This window comes from Primulina tabacum, chromosome 6 (genome assembly GCF_025594145.1).
Source record: "Primulina tabacum isolate GXHZ01 chromosome 6, ASM2559414v2, whole genome shotgun sequence".
Lineage (NCBI taxonomy): Eukaryota > Viridiplantae > Streptophyta > Magnoliopsida > Lamiales > Gesneriaceae > Primulina > Primulina tabacum.
Window position 1 is genome coordinate 1,183,712 of NC_134555.1, and position 19,650 is coordinate 1,203,361.

General features: G+C 34.9%; 2 protein-coding genes across 2 annotated transcripts; one reads left to right on the forward strand and one right to left on the reverse strand.

The window, feature by feature from the left end:
* The first annotated feature begins 625 nt into the window (after nt 1-625).
* Nucleotides 626-1,525, forward strand: LOC142548347 (uncharacterized). The gene has a single exon (XM_075656649.1). The coding sequence runs from the start codon at nt 626-628 to the stop codon at nt 1,523-1,525; it is 900 nt and encodes a 299-aa protein (XP_075512764.1).
* Nucleotides 1,526-8,296: 6,771 nt separating this feature from the next.
* Nucleotides 8,297-17,312, reverse strand: LOC142548348 (cell division protein FtsZ homolog 2-2, chloroplastic-like). Its single transcript, XM_075656651.1, has 12 exons — nt 16,293-17,312; nt 16,140-16,211; nt 16,022-16,051; nt 15,697-15,798; nt 12,949-13,605; nt 12,013-12,312; nt 11,312-11,402; nt 10,400-10,524; nt 9,645-9,737; nt 9,198-9,263; nt 8,932-9,106; nt 8,297-8,578 (listed from the first exon to the last, which is right to left on the reverse strand). The coding sequence occupies exons 1-11, from the start codon at nt 17,295-17,297 to the stop codon at nt 8,978-8,980; spliced, it is 2,670 nt and encodes an 889-aa protein (XP_075512766.1). The 5' UTR covers nt 17,298-17,312; the 3' UTR covers nt 8,297-8,578; nt 8,932-8,977.
* Nucleotides 17,313-19,650: the final 2,338 nt, after the last annotated feature.

Consider the following 19,650-nt stretch of genomic DNA (forward strand, 5'->3'; position numbering starts at 1 on the left):
CTATTTTCAACTTGAAAAAAAAACTTGTGTGAGATGGTCTCACCGGTCGTATTTTGTAAGATGGATCTCTTATTTGGGTCGTCCATGAAAAAATATTACTTTTTACGCTAAGAATATTACTTTTTATTGTGAATATCAGTATGGTTGACCCGTCACACAGATAAAGATTCGTGAGACCGTCTCACAAGAGACCTACTCTTTTAATCTATAAGAGTTGTTCAATTAAAAGAGAAGTTTTGTTTAATTTTTTTTTATGTAAATTATGGAGTGATTTAAGATGTTTTTTAGTAAAGTAAAAAAATTAATTATGAAATTAAATATTTTGATATTTTTTAAAATAGTTATTCGACAGATATCATATTTAATAATTATAGATAATAAAGATACATATATTATTTGATATAATAAAAATTGAATAAATAATGAAATCAGCAGTCAAGAAGTTGGAAGTTGAAACTCCAGACAAAATCATCCACCATAAATAATAATTTTATATTATACTAATAAAATATTTTAATATTAGTTAATTTAATTTGTTGCTGGGCTTTATAAAATTCTTCCATTCCCACCTTCAACCTGTTATTACCAAAAACACTTTAGCCTATAAAGATTATTTTCTTCTATTATGCCTCAAGTCGATCTTGTCAGCGCTTGCACTGGTGGAGGAAATGACCGGAAAGTCGTATGTGTAACTTTGGCAGACGATGAATCGCCGGAAAATGAATTCATTCCCGATGAAGAAGACACCGACTTCCCGCCGGAGTCTTTCTGGCTGTCTAAGGATGCTGAATACGATTGGTTCGATCGTAACGCCCTTTCCGAGAGAAAAGATTCCACCAAAGGCAACGCGAACTCGGCGAATTTGAACCCTAATTCTAACCACAGTTTTCAGAGGTTTTCAGTTGCCTTGAAATCCAAGGCTTCCATTATTGGACTGCCAAAGACGCAGAAGAACACTTTTGTGGATGCACATAGAAGGACATGTAGATCGGTGAACGTGAGGCTGTTTCCCAAACACTCCTCCTCGGCGGGGAAATCGACTGTTCCTATAATTGATCCGGGGTCCCCGAAGGTTTCTTGTATCGGGAGAGTCCGCTCGAAGCGCGGCAGACGGAGGCCGAGCTCCTCCAAGATAACCGAGAAACAGCTGGAAAAACAAAAAACCAGCCGGAAGAAGCAGGTGGAGAAATCAAAAACCACCGGCGCCGAGATAAAGAAGCAGAAGAAGAAGGGCGGGTTTTATTCCAAGTTAATGAGCGTATTCCGGTCCAAGAAGGCTAACAAGTATCCAGACCGCTCGAGTAGCTGTAAAATTGTGGAAGTCACGGAGAAAAAACCGGTGGCAGTTGGAGCGCAGTGGAGGAGCGTGAGTCACAAAGCTGCGTGGGAGCCGCCGAGTTTGGGAGGCGTGACGCGGTTCTCTTCGGGGCGGCGATCCGGGTCTTGGGCCGCGGAGGATCTGAATCAAGTGGGTTCGGAGTCGCTGGAAATGGATCGGCGCGCGTGTGTCATGAGCAGAAGTTAGCGCGTGCTGAATTGAAGACGAGGACGCAGCATCCATTAATTATTCTGATGACGTGGAATTGCTTTGAGTGGCGGCTATAATTAGCTGTAATGTAAAATAGATACGGGGGGATTGTCAACGGTGGTTTGTCAGTACTTTGTTTCGATCCATATTTTTTTACATAAAACGAATCGGATTAAAGATAAAAACTAACATGAGATGATCCCGTAGATTGTATTTTACCGAGATATATATTTTGTTTGGATCATTTATGAAAAATATTATTTTTTATAATAAGAATATTAATTTTTATTGTGAATATAGATAGGGTTGACTCGTCTCACAGATAAAGATTCGTGATATCGTCTCACAAGAGACTTACTCCGAATTAAATTGAAAATTTTCTCACAAAATTGACTAGTAAAACGATTTAGTAAGAATTTTTTTGTTTATTACTAGTAATAAAAATTTCGAATTCTCTATAATAAAGTTTGAATTTTTTTCCACTTTCTTTTGTGATCAATTGAATTACATATAAAAAAAAATGTCTTCCAATATCTATCTCCATGGTTTTGCTGCAGGACAGGGAGAAATTGTCATTTTTATCGATTACTTGGTCAAATTGAATTATACATGTTAGACTTCAACCCCTCAATTTTTGCGTGGTGCCGTGTCAAATAAGAACAAATTTAATTATGATAAAAATTGATGTTAAACGATCCCACGTATCGTATTTTGTGAGACATGTATCTTATTTGAGTTATTCATGAAAAATATTACTTCTTAGCAATATTTTTTATTGTGAATATCGGTAGAGTTAACCCGTCTCATAAATAAAAATTTATAAGATCGTCTGACAAGACACACACTCAATAATTATTTAACCTTTATTTAATTAGTATAACCGAAGATAATCAATGATGAGCGTTAAGTGTATTTTCTTTTAAATGCGACAAAATACTGAAATCGGGAGCCTCCATGTTGACTCTGTTTTGTCAGAAATATTATTTTACTTGGAAGAATAAAATATTATTTAAAAGTACAGTGGGTTTGTTTTGTTTTTGTTTTTGTTGAATTTTGTTTCTGAGATGAAAATGGACTCCATTCTAGAGACATCAGCAATATATCATTTGGACATATCAAATGAAAAATAAATAATGCATTTTAATTAGTAAAGAAATAAAACTTGTATTAATAAATTTTTTAATTTACAAATATCTAAACATAGAATGGGCAAATAAATAATGAGTTGATCAATAATTTAAAAAGAATTGATAAAACGAATGTAAATTTATAAACTATGTTATTTTTATTTTTATTCAACTTTAAATAAAAATCTATCGTATAATTTATATAGAAATAGTGAAATATTGATTTTGTTCACTCAACAAACAAATTAAGGCTGAAATCGAAAATCCAACCCAATGATCGAAATTCGGTAAATCGCATAAAAATTTTATGGCCCACAATCAATTCCGAAGGGAAAAAATACAATAAAATGGAAAGACATTCCAAAAAAGAAATTAAGAAAAATATAATAAGAGTATGTCTCTTGTGAAACGATCTCATGATACTTTATTTGTAAGATGGGTCAACCCTACTGATATTCACAATAAAAAATAATACTCTTACATAAACAGTAATACTTTTCATGTATGACGTAAATAAGAGATTTGACTCAAGAAATCGATCCGTGAGGCCAACTCACCGGAGTTTTTGTGATATAATAAACACAAGATCTCACACAGGTGAATGATATGTTCTTATAAATCGAATCCTCCCCTTGAATCCAATTCATTTTTGCTTCCTCGAGTTCAAGATCTAGCTACTTCAACATGTCAACTCTATATTTGCCAAAATCAATCAGTTTTCACTTAAAAGAGAAAACCAAGAATATAAGAAAAGAAACACACGTGTAATTGTGTACAAGAAATCATAGGTATTATTGCGCGTATTTCTTGGAGTTTGCATTGATATCTGCAGCCTTCATGAATGAATTCCAAAGGTCAAACATAAGAGGAATGAAGCTTCTTATTCGAGGAGGAAGGGAAATTATTAACTTCAAGCCAGACAGACAGAAAATAATAATTACTGTTCTGTGAATTTTTTTTTAAAATTAAATAATAATAATTTGGGCTTTTACAGAATCAGCAGCTGTTCTCTATACGGATTCTGGATGACCTAGCTCTTTTCCCTTCTTCCACCAGCGATTTTCGAGCCGACATGATGCTGCTGCCCACCAAACTGGAGTCGAAAGCCGAGCAGTCAATCCAATCCTTGAGCAAATCCTCCTGCCCCCAGATATCCGGGATCCAGACCCGACCCGCCACCTCCACCCAGTGCCTCTTCAGCCTCTCTCGCCCGTAGCAACCACCACCCTCATCTCCGCTTCTAGCCGCGGAAACAGGAACATCTGTTCCCGCGTCTGAAAGTAGTGGTGGTTGACGGGATTGGTGAGTAGTAATTGCCTTTGGCACTGATTTATTGTTCTTTGATATTGAGAATGATGCATCGGATTCCTCAGAATCCGTTAATTTCTTGGACTTAGACTGAAGGGACGGGGTTTTGAGATTCTGGTTGCGCATGGCTTCTTGATACGATCTTTCGTGTATCTGAAACTGTGTTAGGTAAAATGGAGAAGAATTGCTTATATGATTGAGTGTGGAGGGGACGAATGAATGGGAGTGTGTGGATACACGTATGGGAGACGTTGGAGGGGGACAAGTGTTTTGTGTTGTCTTTTGGATTCCATTTCGTGTGGTTTCTTTTTCTGCAGACTTTTGGTAAACCATTGTAGCCAATCATCATATGCTATCGTTTTACGTCAAAGTTTGCACGGGATATCATGCATTCAACGTGAAAGTTGAAAATATTAAATCTAGCTTGTATGATTAGTTCTTTTATCGTTTTATCAAAAAAATATAATAATGGTCTAATTTTAACATTTTAAATAGTACATAGCGATAATCATCGCCTTCAGGAAAGTAAAAAACGGGGTTTTGATTGTTATATCAACTCTATATATGTTCAATGTTTGCTGATTTAAATTATTTAAATTGCATAACATACATCTCCTTTATTGTTACTCTCACATTGAATATGATAACGGCTATATATATTTTTTCGAGAGAGTTCATCAAGCAACTGTATCTGTATCTATCATAGTACGATTCGATGTAATTAAGCAGTATTAAAAAGTTTGCATCGCAAGTCCAATAGATATATGGTGCGTGATGCGAACATATCCGTAGTAAATCCTTGTAACGTTCCCACACCTCGTACATTGATTCCTGCTCATTTGGGCAGAGGTATTGATATCAGCTCTCAACTTCGTTGTCTTTGATGGAGTGAAATATTTAGTAAGAAAAAGTGTTGTAATGTTTAAACTTATCACAGATCTCGGGAAAAATTACAATATAAATGTTGGGATCGTCAAGTGTTGTTCCCCAAAACTGGACTTTGTTATGAATCATATATCTAAATTACGACTGGCTAGATTTCAAATTGATTTGCATCACAACTGATCACAATATTTTCGGACACGTCCCATCGAGAGAAGTTTGTGCACACTCCAGCATGGGTATGGGACGTGACGTACGTCTTGTGATGTTGCTCTTCTTCCTCCTAATATTGCATTGCTTCTTCTTGTGTTGTCATCTTAATCCTTTGTTGCCTTCTTTTTCTGTGAAAAGTTCTCTCGATTTCTGGATCGAATGGTTCAAGCTCCAAGTCAATGGATCGTGTCATACAGTACTAGAGAAAGAATATGTGGAAAGAAATGGCGTTAGCTTCACGAAAGTGAAACAGACTAAAGCAAATAACTGAAAAAAAATCTTTATATAATAGTCCTTGACAATGACGCAAAAACTTGATCGAACTTTTATTGCACTGAAAATCTCCAATAAAAATTTGATCTTTTACGCTTGAATAAATTTATAGTATAATGTATGAAATACGAGTACCGTGCCACAAAAACTGTATCACACATTTATTATTTTCAGAATATAATCTTTAGTAAATTGTAAACGATATTTTGAAGTGTTGTTTATCTACTAAAATTTAACTAAAAATATAGTTCAATAAGAAAATAAATTCAAGACCTTGTTGAAGACGTTGTGAAAATATTAAAATCAAGTGGGGTAGAATTTGTTGAAAATCTTGGTTCACGTCCCCTTGATAATTCAAATAATTAATCTCAACATTTTTTCATGCTTTTGACAAGATTCTCTAAATTATTAACACACTCTCTCAAGCTATACTAAACTAATTCAACATGATGGAATAATTAAACATCTTTAAATAAATAATTAATCTCGACATTCATTTATGGTTTTGATAGAATTCCCTAAATTATTAACATACTCTCTCAAGCTATACTAAACTATAATTCAACATGATGGAATAATTAAATATCTTTAAATAAATAATTAATCTCGACATTCATTTATGATTTTGATAGAATTCCCTAAATTATTAACACACCTTCTCAAACTATCATACACTAATTCAGCACGGTGAAAAAATTAAATGTGTTTAATTATCTATCAAAGGTGAATTGCATGCACAATTTATGGAATATCTTAGCTTCGACCTATTAGGTTATCTATATTAACATGTAATAAATTCCATATGTCTATGCAAATTGTAAATCCATTTTTATTACAAACTGTTCTTTTAAACTCACTCGCGATATCAAAAAATCATAAAAGTCAGATACACTTAAATAATTCAAAGAAGAACAATAATACAATCAAGTATAAAAAGAGTCGAATATTAAATTAATCAAAACACAGTTTATGATAGGAGCCCCTAATTCCCTACAAACAATGAAAACTTAGCTCGTTCATCGCCAAACAACAATTAAACAATTGTTTTTCACGAAAAGGAGAAAAGAAAGAGAAGAACAAGAATGTTGTGTGATGTATCTTATTCCTTGCCTCATCGACTCCGGGATCGTTCTTTGCATTTTCGTATGCTCTCGAGTTAAAGGTGATATCAAGTATATATGATGAATGACTGGTGAATGACCCCCCCAGTATCGTGTATTAGGGTTACCATATAGCTAGCCTAAAAAGTCTAAAAAACTAGAAAAAAAATCACACAAAATCTTCTTTCCTTATCAGGTCGCACTAGGGTGATCGAATTACACCACCTCAGTGCAAGCTGCTCGCAAATCTGCATTATTTCTTGTACTTGGGCATGCTTAAGTGGCCAATTTCATCCGTCCTAGTGCGCCATGTTCGCACTTTTGGTCTAAATTCATTCGTTTTTTTGATCGTTTGGATCATATTTACCTACAAAGCAACGTTTGGATCATATTTACCTACAAAGCAAACTGAAACATATATGAGACAATTAATATTACTAATTATATCATTAAAAAGACTGAAAAATTAGACTCAAAATAAAAGAAAAATACAAGAATGAGACTCATGATGATTCGACAAAATACATGAAAACAACACGTACGCATCAATAGTATCATATTTAAATTGCACAACAATTTCAGCATAATATTACCCGATAATACTTTATTTATAAAATAATTACCCATCACCATGAAAAGAAAAAAGTAGATGATAATCACGTCTATTTAGCAAACTTTTTATCTTTTATATAGTTTTGGATTTAACTTATTTACTTTATGATGTCATTTATATAATAGAGCCCACCTGCATGTAAAGACAAAGGGAGATCAAAAAATATTTAATGTATGGAAGGAGCGAGAAAGGGAGACCTCCTCAGCATTGGTGATATTTTAAGGTAATAGTAATGGAGAGAATGGCATGTTCCTTACATGTAAAGGATTTTTTGGTGCATCTGTGAGGCCGATGTTGATTTGATTATTTATGTGATTTTCAATTTTTTGGGCCATTGTCGAAAGATTTGTAAAAAACATGCATGCAATTTGCATGGATGACTCGTCGATGTGATTTGTCTGGAATAATTTGTCGGATCTTATAATGAGACCAGAGGCAACCGTCCCAGGGTCAAGCCGCTAGAGGGGCTCAAATTTTTTTTTTTAAAAAAAATTATATATGTATATGTTTTTTTTTCTAAAATAAAAATAACTTTGTCTGATATAAAATAAAAAGAAGACCAATTTGATTTTTTTTTCCTATGTAATTGATCAAAATCGATATTAATTAAACAATATCAAAAGATTTTAAGATATTTGTTTAGTTTAAAGAGTTTTTAACCATCCTGATTAATAAATCATGTATGAAAGTTCAACGATTTTTGAATATGCTAAAATATTTGGGAAACTGAATTGTTTAATCTCAAATACATATATTGTCTATAGTATTTTATCGATCATTTCAGTAACAATTGCATCAGCAGAAAAAAAAACTTATCGAAGTTGAAGTTACTAAATACTACATTCAATCAACAATATCACAAGATATATAAATGAAATATTTGTTGACTTGTTATTGATGTAATATTTTGTTTCTTATGTATTTATATATTGTTTATTGTATTTGTTTTAAATTTTATTGACTTAAAAGACGTAGAGAAAAATTATTAAAGATTGTTTTAATTCGATGTTTGGTAAACCTGGAAACAAAATTTGCCCGACAATATTGTTATTCAAAAAAGCTCCCCCAGTAAAATAATATTTTTTCCCAAAAGAAGTTTCTTAAGAATGTTGAATATTCCATACTCCGTGTAGGGTCCTCGACATCTCTATTTGTTCCTTTTTCCTTTCTTTACCTTTTTTATTTTTCCCTTCTGATATTTTCTCTCAATCTACCCTTCTGAAGTTCAAATATTTGTTCTAAAAACCAATGCTGAATTGGTTAATGGCAGAATTTATATCTAATCACCTATTAAACTGATTTAACTTAAATTTATATTAATACAAATTATTAAACTAAACTAAATAAAATTACTAGTACAATTATCAACATACGATATTACCACCTATACTAAACAAACAGATCGAGCTGTTCAATTGTTTCGATCTGATAGAATTTTTCATCAGCACGACTTGAACCAAACAGTTCGAATAGATCAACTTCAAGACCAATCTGTCAACACATATCAACTTGAAGAACAATCTGTCAACGTTCTCTGAAGACAGACAATTTATCTATAAGTATATATTAAAGTTAATCAGCAAGAATAAAAGAAAAAGATTTTGTGCAAACTAGGTTCAGTGCATTCTAAAGACACTTGAGCATTTTTCTTCCACGTGCTTTAGAATAGAATACACGCAGGAGAACGTAAATATCATGTGTAACACAAGATTTTGTGCAAACTATTATGCCTGCAATGGTTTTTAGGTGCTCCGACTCAAACACACAGATTTATCATGTTTAGTAAAAGGAAAAAACCTACGCCTCCACGCTTATCAAAGTTAAGATTCTTATTTTTTGTATGAAAGCCAAAAACCTGTACAGATGACAATCAACTAAAAGACTTACTTTAAGACCAAGAAATATGTAACAGTGGAATGGATCGAGAGTGTTTTCAAGCTCGGGGATAGCGGGAACGTCCTTTCTTCCTCAGGAACTCGGGAATCTCCACTCGGCCTTCAAAAAACGATGATGGCTGCCTGTTGAAACCAAGGTTTGTCTCGGTCTGGGCCAGCTGATTTGCCTGTATTTTCAATACGGACCAACAGGTTGTCAGGATTGAGTGAAAAGTCGAGCACCCTGCACGTATACCATGATAAGTATGGATGAGATACCTGTAGGTTTCTCCCATCGCTTTCCTCTTGCCGTTTAAAACCAGTGGCGATCAATGTTATACTGACCTGCATTCAGTAGCATATATATGGGTCAACCTTTTCTCATTGAGCTTCAAAATGTTTGAATAAAAAGGCTAAGCTTAAGTTGTTAAATGGAGGAAATAGATAACTCCACACACAAGAAAAGTAACCCCAAGAAAAAGAACCGGTATTTAATATAGAGGAGAGAAATTAATAGTTTCTGCAACAAATATGGTCACTTTCACAGGTCCCAAATTTTGTTAAGCAGCTCGGTTTCTTTCCATATAATAAACACTCCCAGCTTCAAGAATTTATAATGTGAAGTTAAATGAGCATTGATGCAAACTTTAAGGACGTATGCTAGAAATGGCGGTAGCAAAAATCATCAGTTTTGTCAATAAAAGCAGTTTAAAAAGATAAACTTACTTGACCACTAATTGACGGGTCTATCACAGCACCAAAAATTAGGTTGGCGCTTGGATCGACAAGATCATATATGACCTCTGCTGCGGCGTTTACCTATGACCACACGTTGAAAAACACAGTTTCTGAATAATATGAATAAGAGAGCAATCATGAAGAACGAAGTACATAGAAGATAGGTGCATGATGAAACCACCAAAAAATATCACATGTAGCAGGGTTTATTGCAAAAGAAAATCTCTCTTCCCCTCCTCCCTTCCTATCTCTCTCAAATAAAATGCTCATTTTTATTGACCTAGCTACAGTCCATTTGCGCAATGCAAATATCATCGCAAGAGGTTTCCTCAAAATTCAATAAACCGTGGAGCTGGGAGCTGTCAGGAAGAAATGGTTCAAATCAACATCTAAATTGAAAATTAATTATGGGAGGACAAGAGTAGTGGATTGAAAGCAACCCATCACAACCTTCACCCAGGGATGGGCCAACTAGACATGCTAAAACTGTGTAGCCCACTAACCACCTCACGGTACTTGAGACTTGAGAGAGGAAACCATAGTAACGTAAATACAGAAAGTTTTCAATCAATCCTTTTTTTTTCCATAATAGATGTAAATTTCACAAAAAACTAATAATTCACACTTCTGAATGTTAAAACTTACGTAAATGATGCCAATAGAAAACAAAGGACACCAAAAATATTATAATATAAAAACAACGAGTTTAAGCCAAAAAAAGAGGGGAATAGCCCCTAGTTTACCTCAAACAATGTCATATCACACCCGCCAGTTATATTCCACACAATTCCGGTGGCTCTCTCTATTCCGATATCCAGCAAAGGCGATTGAATCGCATTCAATGCAGCATCTCTGGCCCTGCTCTTCCCTGCACATGGCAATATTTAGCCCAAACTATATGGTAGAACATTTTCGTAAATGGTTTACTTTTGATCAGCAATGTCCATTTTGTATTTTCGTCCATACCCGTTATTATAGTGAAAACTAAAAAATATTTTAGAAGCATTCTGAAACTGATGGTCACTTTGTGAACAAATTTGTTGGATTCTTTTTCTCTTTGCTAACTACTATTTTCCGTAAGATTCTGATTTTTCATGTCGCCTCTTACCTCTCGTGTTTGGACCAAAAATTAAAGAATACGGAGAAAATATTCATTTTCACTGCAGAAGATATGCATTTTGCTCCCTTGGTAACCAATTCAGCACTTTAATAGGTGGACGAAGCCCCAATATATGCAATATAGTAGACAGAGAGGCAATAGTACAAGTCCTGGCCCAGGTTGAATTACAAGCAACCACAAAGGCATGCCTCCTCTGCCTTGATGGCCTAGTTCAGACATATCTAACCCCAAAGAAAGTATTATTCCCTCATAATATATCCATAACAATTGCTCATGTTAATTTTACTTCCCAAAAATATCTCAAAGTATCGAAATTAATTTATTAAAGAAAATACACGAGTAAAGTCAAAAGCAACAAGTATCTTCATGCTTGAAATTCTTAAAAACTGGGGCCAAAAGCTAAATATCTTGTATTATTGTGAAGAGTAAACATGAGATTGGTTAACAAATGATGAGAAAAGTAGGAGAAATGGAAGTCAAAATTCATCCAGCAAGCAACACGACTAATATTAACCAAATGGTTTATTGGCAATACCTGTTGCAGTTCCTATTCCCATTAATGAAGAGCCTGCATTAGCCATAATAGCTCGCACATCAGCAAAATCTACATTCACTAGCCCTGGTATCTGCAAATAATGACACCGGCAATAAATTTCCCTCGAACTGGAGTGGCAAGCAACTGTTTCTCCAAAGATAAATTTAGAACAAGAATAAACAAGCATTTATATAACAACACACACACAGAGTAGTGAACAGAACCCTATATAGTACTTTAGATTCTGATGATACTTAAGAAGATTGTGTGCATGATTCAAACACCATCAATCTCTGTACTTATTAAGATTTGACTCTAAAAACAGAAAATCATAACTTCGTAAACTGTATCCAATCTCATCCTCACTTTGGTCAAAGCAGATTGCCATCAAATTTGACAATCCTTATCCTATAACATTCATATACAAACAGAACAATTTAATTATAAACAATGTTAAGTTGTTAACCTAATTAATAGCCAGATTTCATGAGACACTCAGTGATGAATTTAAATATTAACAAACAAGAGAGTAATTCAAAACACATACAATTATAAAAACAACACTAAAAACTTTCCGCTGAAATATAGTTGCAGATAACCAGGGAAAAAAGATGAATAACAACAGACACCCATGAAGAGAAATTGAACATATAAACAACCTTGATTATTAGAACAATGGCATTTGTTATACACATCCATACCGTGATTATGTCAGAGATACCACGAACTCCTTGCCGAAGAATATCATCAGCGAGATTAAACGCTTCTGTTACTGGGGTAGATGCAGAAACGGCAGTCAACAGTTTATCATTTGGAATCACTATTAATGTGTCAACATTTTCTCTCAAAGCAGCAATTCCTTCTTGGGCTTGGACAGATCTTCTTCGTCCCTCAAAAGCAAATGGAGTTGTAACAATACCAACAGTCAAAATACCCATTGATTTTGCAATTCCAGCAATCACTGGAGCTCCACCAGTTCCGGTTCCTCCACCCATTCCAGCCTGCACATAACCCAAGATGAGAGAATGAAGAAAACAGAAGGAACATTTTTTATCCGCAAAGACACTAGTTTCTTGCAAGTTCGACACCACCCAGTCAAAAACATCATTATTTCTTTAATAAATGTATATTTTAGACTACAATAGTTGGAAATGAACCCACTAAAGTGATTATTGTTTAGTTTAAAAATTAAAATCATTCATCCATTTGCACATCATATGTATGAGTGGTCTGGCAAGAAAAATCATAAATCTAAGTAACTGTCTATAGAAACAACATGGCATTAATTCGGCAGCAGCCAATTGGTTACGTATCCATTAAAATCAGACTTCCGATAACTGACAAAGATGTAAAATTAAGATGTCTACAGCATTCAATCACAATTATTTCTAGAAATTAGTCATCTCTATGGATCCAAGCAAATCATGATTGAGACAGAGAAATTTTTTGGAGTAAGGTTCTGTCTCATTAGAGCCGAAATTATTACTGCTAAAAATGAAAAAGAGCTGGACTCTGAGGTATAATACATTTAATCATGATTGTATATACGAGTGAAAAAATATTAAAGACAATGTGGATTAAGGTGGTTTAACATACTGAGCCAATGAAATATTTGATCAATGACAAGCTAAACTTACAGTAACAAAGACCATATCTGACCCATACACTGCATCCTCTATAGATTCTTTGCTTTCGTTAGCAGCATTCATCCCAATATCAGGGTTTCCACCAGCCCCAAGTCCTCTAGTCAGCTCCTGACCAATCTGCAACCGATTCTCTGGAAAGACAGGTGACATCCTCATCGCTTGGACATCAGTGTTAACAATCCAAAATTCAACACCTTTCATTGAGCTCTCTATCATCCGATTAACAGCATTTGAGCCACCACCTCCAACGCCAATAACCTTTATCTTGGCCTCGTTATAACTGTTCGATAAATCTTTCAAGCTCTCAGAAACACTTCCACTCAAACCATCCTGCCTTGGGTCTGATATTGTAGGGTTTGTGTCACCTCTAAGCATCGAGATCTCCGGATGTAGACTCAGAAATGAGTCCTTGCTCTGAAACTGATTGACACTATGAGAGTTTGCTGTGCATTTTAGCTGGCGGAAATTCAAACCACCTTTTTGACTAATGCTTGGATATAAATTCTTTTCTTCAATCACTTTCAAGGGGGAAACTCTTGGTCCAGGAAAGCTCCTCAACCCCACCAACCTTTGAGTATTGGGAGGAGTGAAATAAGGGGATGTGCATGTAGCCATTGCGGAAAATATATGAACCGAGAAGAATCGTGTTTACAGCCCAAAATATGCCAGATATAATCCACTGAATACCAAATTTTAGCCTACTTTTCGTCTCACAACCTGTCACTAATTAAATCTTCAAAAAATGAGATTGCCAATTTAAAGCAACGCGAATTTTCAAAAGAGGAAACTCATCATAGTTATAGCCGGATATTATCAAGACAACTGCATTTGTAAAAAGTAAAAGGAAACAAGGATAGCACAAAACAGAAAGCGGCAGATAAAATCCAGATAGAAAACCCCATTCGGCACTTCCGGATGTAAGGGTTTTTAAAAAACTCGAAATAATCCTTAATCAATAATTATCCAATACAGAAGTAAAAAAATACTCTGAAAGATAACATTAAACAGCAAACACAGAAAAAAGAACCAATTAAACTCCAAAAAAAGAAGCCGTTCACCTAAGCAACTGCTGCTTCAAAGCAACAAAGAAGAACTCAATCGTAACGTTTGCTGCATTATCGGAAATGGAGATATTCTGCTAGCAAATGGTGCTGTCAAATTGCCGACGGCGGATATCACATCGATTTAAAAAAGGAAGCACGAAAGATCTCCGGGTTCTCTCACGAGTCTCCTTCAATAAACTACAAATTTGTTTGGATGCCCACCTGTACTTGATTAAATTATTGTTTAATTAAATAAACGTTTTGTTTTGTTGAAGACGAAAAAAACGGAAATCAGTGGGCCTAATCCAGTGGGCCTTTAGCCTTAAAGTTTGGGCTTTAAATATTAGTAATATAAACACCCTTATCTCCGGGTTTTAAGTTGATTGGTTGTTTTCGATTTTCCGTTGCGTATCAAGAGGAAAAGGATAGAGAAATCAGGGACAGGGACTGAGTTGGTTCACTGTTTTTTGAGTTGATTCGAAAAATATTAGATTATTATATGAGCTTGTCAAATTGAACATGCTTGAAATTTTTTCTGAGTCGAACTCGAATTCAAATCATATTGTTCAATAGTTCGTCAGCCTTAATATTTTATTATATAATATAAATATAGATCAAATAAATAAATTTATTTGTATTTGGATTTGAGTGGAGAATTTAAAATGGCTTTGTGTTTTGATAAATTTAAATTCTACCACAATGATTCAAAAAATAATTGATTGAAATTTGAAAGATTTTATCAAACCATTTTCTCAAACCAACCAATAGATTTACTAATATGTATTTGAAATCTCTAATTTAAAATTAATCAATCCAAATAAATTTTAAACTTAACAATCCAAATTGAACTTTAGATTCTTCAGAGAGTTTATTGTTCAACCAACTTTAAATATATCGATCCAAATTCAATTTTATATTTTGAGTAGGTCTCTCGTGAGACGGTCTTACAAATATTTAACAGTAAGACGAGTCAATCTTACTGATATTCACAATAAAAATTAATACTCTTAACATAAAAAGTAATACTTTTTCATGGATAGCTCAAATAAGATATCTGTCTCACAAAATACGACCTGTGAGACCGTTTCACACAAGTTTTTGCCTATATTCTTTATGAGTATTTATTTTTTTGCGATAATATAAATATCTTACTAACCGTTCTGAGTCGAACCTAGAATTATTCAATCAAACTCGAGCCAAAAGTTTAAAACAATTCAAAATTCGATTTTGAACGGAATTCTAGACTATTTTTTTCTTCGTATGTGACTTGATTTGGTCATATATTTTATAAAATAAAGATCTTTTTAAATATTTGATTTTTCTCTCCTAAAATTATAAATAAACAAATTGAAACTTAAATACTTGAATAGTTTCCGATGAGCCCGCAATGAATTAAGAAATAAAAAGTAGAATACATCACTTCCCAGATATGTCTAAACAGTAATCCGTATATTAGTCTAAACCATACACAATATCATACGACAAACTGCCCAGTCTATGTTTAGGAGCAAACCACAAGCACATACAAGCCATGTTAAGTGCATAATTCTCGCAAAGATACGTAACTAAACATCGTAGTTTCAAAAATATTAACCCCATTAACCCAAATTCCCATCGACGCAGTTCCGGCAGCACCACAGAAGCATTTAGCCGGAATCCTAATTAAATTGCGTTTGGCCAGCCATTCGTTTGGTCAGTGTGGACAACTAGAGCTCCTCCTCATTGTTCTCAACTTCTCCTTGGCTTTTTGAGCCTTGGATTGCATCTCTACCTTCTTCACTTTTGCTTCCTCATAGTACTGTCACAACCGCATACCGAAATCACGACTGGCATTAGAACAGGTAATATTATACACATTATAGTCATACCTAGCAAGATAAGATGAATGTTTAATGGAGACATGCATTTTGGGAACAGACTGTGCCACCTTTAATCGCATTTAGTACTAAATTTCGACTTTCGTCATATGGATGTGGGTTGGCATAAAAGAAATCATTGGGATTCAGGACAGAAAAATTTACCTGCTGTTTCCTTTTCCTCTCTAACTCAGCCTGCAGAAGGATCAAAAGATAAAACTTGTTTGAGTAGAAAAGTTATTTGAATGACACGTCGATGGATAGTTATTTTCCGAGTATTTACCAAAGCTTGTTTCAAGAGTTCGTTCTCTTCTTTTAACTGGTTCAATTCAGCTTCGAGTTCAACTGTATAAGCCTGCCAATTCAATCAAAACATCACTCTTGAATTACCAATATAGATCTAATGTCTGAAATCATTGACAAATTGATCAAGTACCTGCTTTCTTGCTCTTGATCGGGCAGCCGATTCTCTGTTCTTGATCATCCTTCGTTGCCGCCTTTCCACCACCCTTTCAACCGGCCCATCTACGATCCTCTTCCGTCCCCCCCTTGCCGCATCCATTCCATACTGATTACCACTATCAACTTGATTCGTGCACAATCCATCCGACGACACTGGACTTACTGGAGATCCAATCCCTACACCCGCCTGCACCTGCCCGTATCCTGCTCCACAGCCATTCCCCATTCTACCTCCACAATTACCGGCACTTGGCTGCTGTGTGTACCCGCTGCTGCCCCTTTTCGTCCCACTAGAATAACTAGACACCTCTCCAACGCCACTCTGAGGAAGCGGCTGATAAGTTCCGATCACAGGCCTAGCAACAAAATTGGGACCCATTTCTGGATGGTTGCTGTTTTGGTACATTTCATACGAAGGTGGCTGCTGACATGGTGTGGAGAGGCGATTTTGTTCTTGTACGATTCCAGCCCGAACCAAGAAATCTTCCAGCGTCATTTCTCCTAATGTATGTTGCCTTTGAGCAGGAGTTGGATTATGAGCATGGCTTTGACCATCTCCACTAGTGTGAATTTCGGACCATACTTCATCCACCGTTTTTCGACACAGAGGCTCCGGGATACTAAGAGAACCTTGTCTTGGTAAGCTAGATTGCTTGGCCATGCCCTTATACGCAGACAAATTAGTTTCGCAACGGGGAAACTGCGCTGCATTAGCAGCGTTCATTGTCATTTGAGTCTGCGACTGAGCCTGATTCTCTTCAGCAGTCCATATGCTATTGAGGAATTCATCCATGTTCATAGACCCGAAATTCTTTCCACCCTCACAAATAGTATTCTGAAACTCGTCGAGTGTTAGCGAATATACCGATGATTGCCTGCCTAACGATTGGAGTGGCTGGTTCTTAGATTGTTGCTGCTTCGACTGTGACGAGGACTCGACTTCTCCCGGGGATTTGGTCTCGTTATCGGTAGTAACCATTTTGGTCTCTGTAGTATGAGTCGATCCCTGATTTCGAATACGAGTTTATCAACCAAGAAAAATCTGCAGATCGGTATAAACACCTGCAGGTCCATAATTAGAAAAATCTTTATAAAAGGCTGATTGCTTAACATACAGAGTTTAATATGCTCAAACGCTTGCATATCTCTACACTACACTATATTATAAATTATAAAACATAAAAGCCTTAGACTAACGTCTTTCATGTGACCTATCACAAAATACATATATTTTCACTTTACCACTACACTCTTATTGATATTTAATTTAGATTAGATTTTATTTCTAGACTTATTAGTAATTTAATGTAATGTTTACAACATTTTTTTTTTAAACGGGACCAACTGGTTCGACCATGAACTGGTCACGAGTTTAACTGGTCCGACCGGGTCAATCAAAGTGCCGGTTTTATTACCGATTCAATTATGAAAATATTAGTTTATGGTTTATACTAATATACTTTTTCCCACTTAACTAACTCTTGTCATTTTAAATCTAGAAAATCTTGACTAAATCAAAAATCCAAAAATCTTTTTTCCTAAAATAATAATTAAATCAAATTTTTGAAAATAATAATATATTATATAAACAACACGTGATAATCTATTGCACTTATGCTAATTATATACAATCATTCTAACACATATACTATCCATAAAAAACCCAATGAATGATGAATGACAAAACTCGTCTGGTCCATTGGGTGGGAGCATCCGAATGAGCTCGGCCTGTGTTGGTAGACTCGTAAACCAATCGATCTGGTTCACGATCTTTCCGAGTTGATTCGATAAATATTTTCTTTGTATTAGAATTTATCAAACTCGATCTGAGCTCAAGGCAAAATTGTGTTATTCAATAGTTCGCGAACCCCTAGTGAACTTTACTATTTTATTCTTTAATATAATATTATTATATTAAATATATACACATTTCGAACCTCTGAAACGTTCGACCTTTTGAAGATTTGTTTTCGAAACTTATTATCTAAACAATAGTTTGAATAACTCGCGAATAGGTTCGAAGATTCCGAGTCGAACCCGAACTCAGAACTTTCTTCCAAAAGCCAAACTGAAGCTAAAAAAAAATTTGAACTCAAATTCGAATATAATTTATCTGAGTCTTAAATTTTACTAATATTCGACCCGGTTCGGTTCGATTACTAAATCACATAATTTATTAGTCCAAATTGGCATTTCTATGTGAATTTGTAAATCGAGATTCGGAATTTATGGCATACATCGATCCTCAACTCGATCAAAACAAAGAAACTTATTATTAAGAAATTGTAAAAGCTGCACCTTCTGACAATTAGCTTCTTCTTAAACCGAAGGAATAAAATAATAATAAACTAGGAACGAAAGTTTTTTAATATTCAAATTAATTCTGGAATTCACGAGGAACCACCAGAAAATGTAATTCATAATTGAAATGAAAGTTTCACGACCTATCAATATAACTTCGACTCCAAGAATCTGAAAATTGTAAAAAACAAATACATATATGCATTAGACCAAAGTAAATTTTTCCCGAACTTGAAAATTTTACCTTCCCTTTAGAAGATAACAGCTAAATAGCCACCAAAATCTTCACAGAAACACATGTAGCCTCCGAGAACGAAACGAGCTGTACGCATCAACACAAAATATTGCTGAGGAAAAGAAATATATAAGTTCCCAGCCGAGGACACCTCTAGCATTACATGCACTTTTATATTGTACCCATGGAGAGAAAATGAGAAGAAATCGGAAAGGGTTTACTTGCAGTGGAGCAGCAACTAATTTTGCCATGGCAAATTAGGGTTTTGCCTGCACGAAGCAAACAAAATAGGTGCATGAGAAATGGACACGTGTTGGACATGTGTCTTCGATGCAGTTTCGGAATCAGAGCTCGCGTTTGCCCTAGGTTTACACGTATCCATTGCTGCCGTTTTCTCCCATCTGATAAACCCTCACGTGCGGGCTCCATTCGGGTCGGGTTTATTCGTTAAACCCAAATAGTGGATCGGATATGATACATACAATATCTTTATATGTAAATATTCCTCGATCCGTTCAAAATATTTTCGGTCATGAGTGGTTTGTGCATATCACACTCACGCGATTGAGTTCATGATAATGATATAGTATCAAAATATAAAATAAATAATCAAACGAAACTTAAAAATTTACGTGTTCCATCTAATATACATTAGTTCCATAGAGCTACCGTAAATCTTTATCAAAGGCCGAAATTTTACAATTGAATAAAAAAAATTGATCGAAATCAAAGGAAAGACATCAGTTTATAGAGTTTTTCATGCATGTGAAAACTTGAATATTTTCTTTTGTCAGTT

Excerpts from the sequence above, each read along its gene's own strand:
- LOC142548348 (XM_075656651.1), bottom strand. The coding sequence starts at position 17,297 with ATGGTTACTACCGATAACGAGACCAAATCCCCGGGAGAAGTCGAGTCC. Across the intron at positions 13,606-15,696 it reads GGAGCTCTAGTTGTCCACAC|ACACGATTCTTCTCGGTTCA; the intron begins TGACCAAACGAA and ends TTTGGGCTGTAA. Across the intron at positions 9,738-10,399 it reads GTGATATGACATTGTTTGAG|GTAAACGCCGCAGCAGAGGT; the intron begins GTAAACTAGGGG and ends GTGTGGTCATAG.
- LOC142548347 (XM_075656649.1), top strand. The coding sequence starts at position 626 with ATGCCTCAAGTCGATCTTGTCAGCGCTTGCACTGGTGGAGGAAATGAC.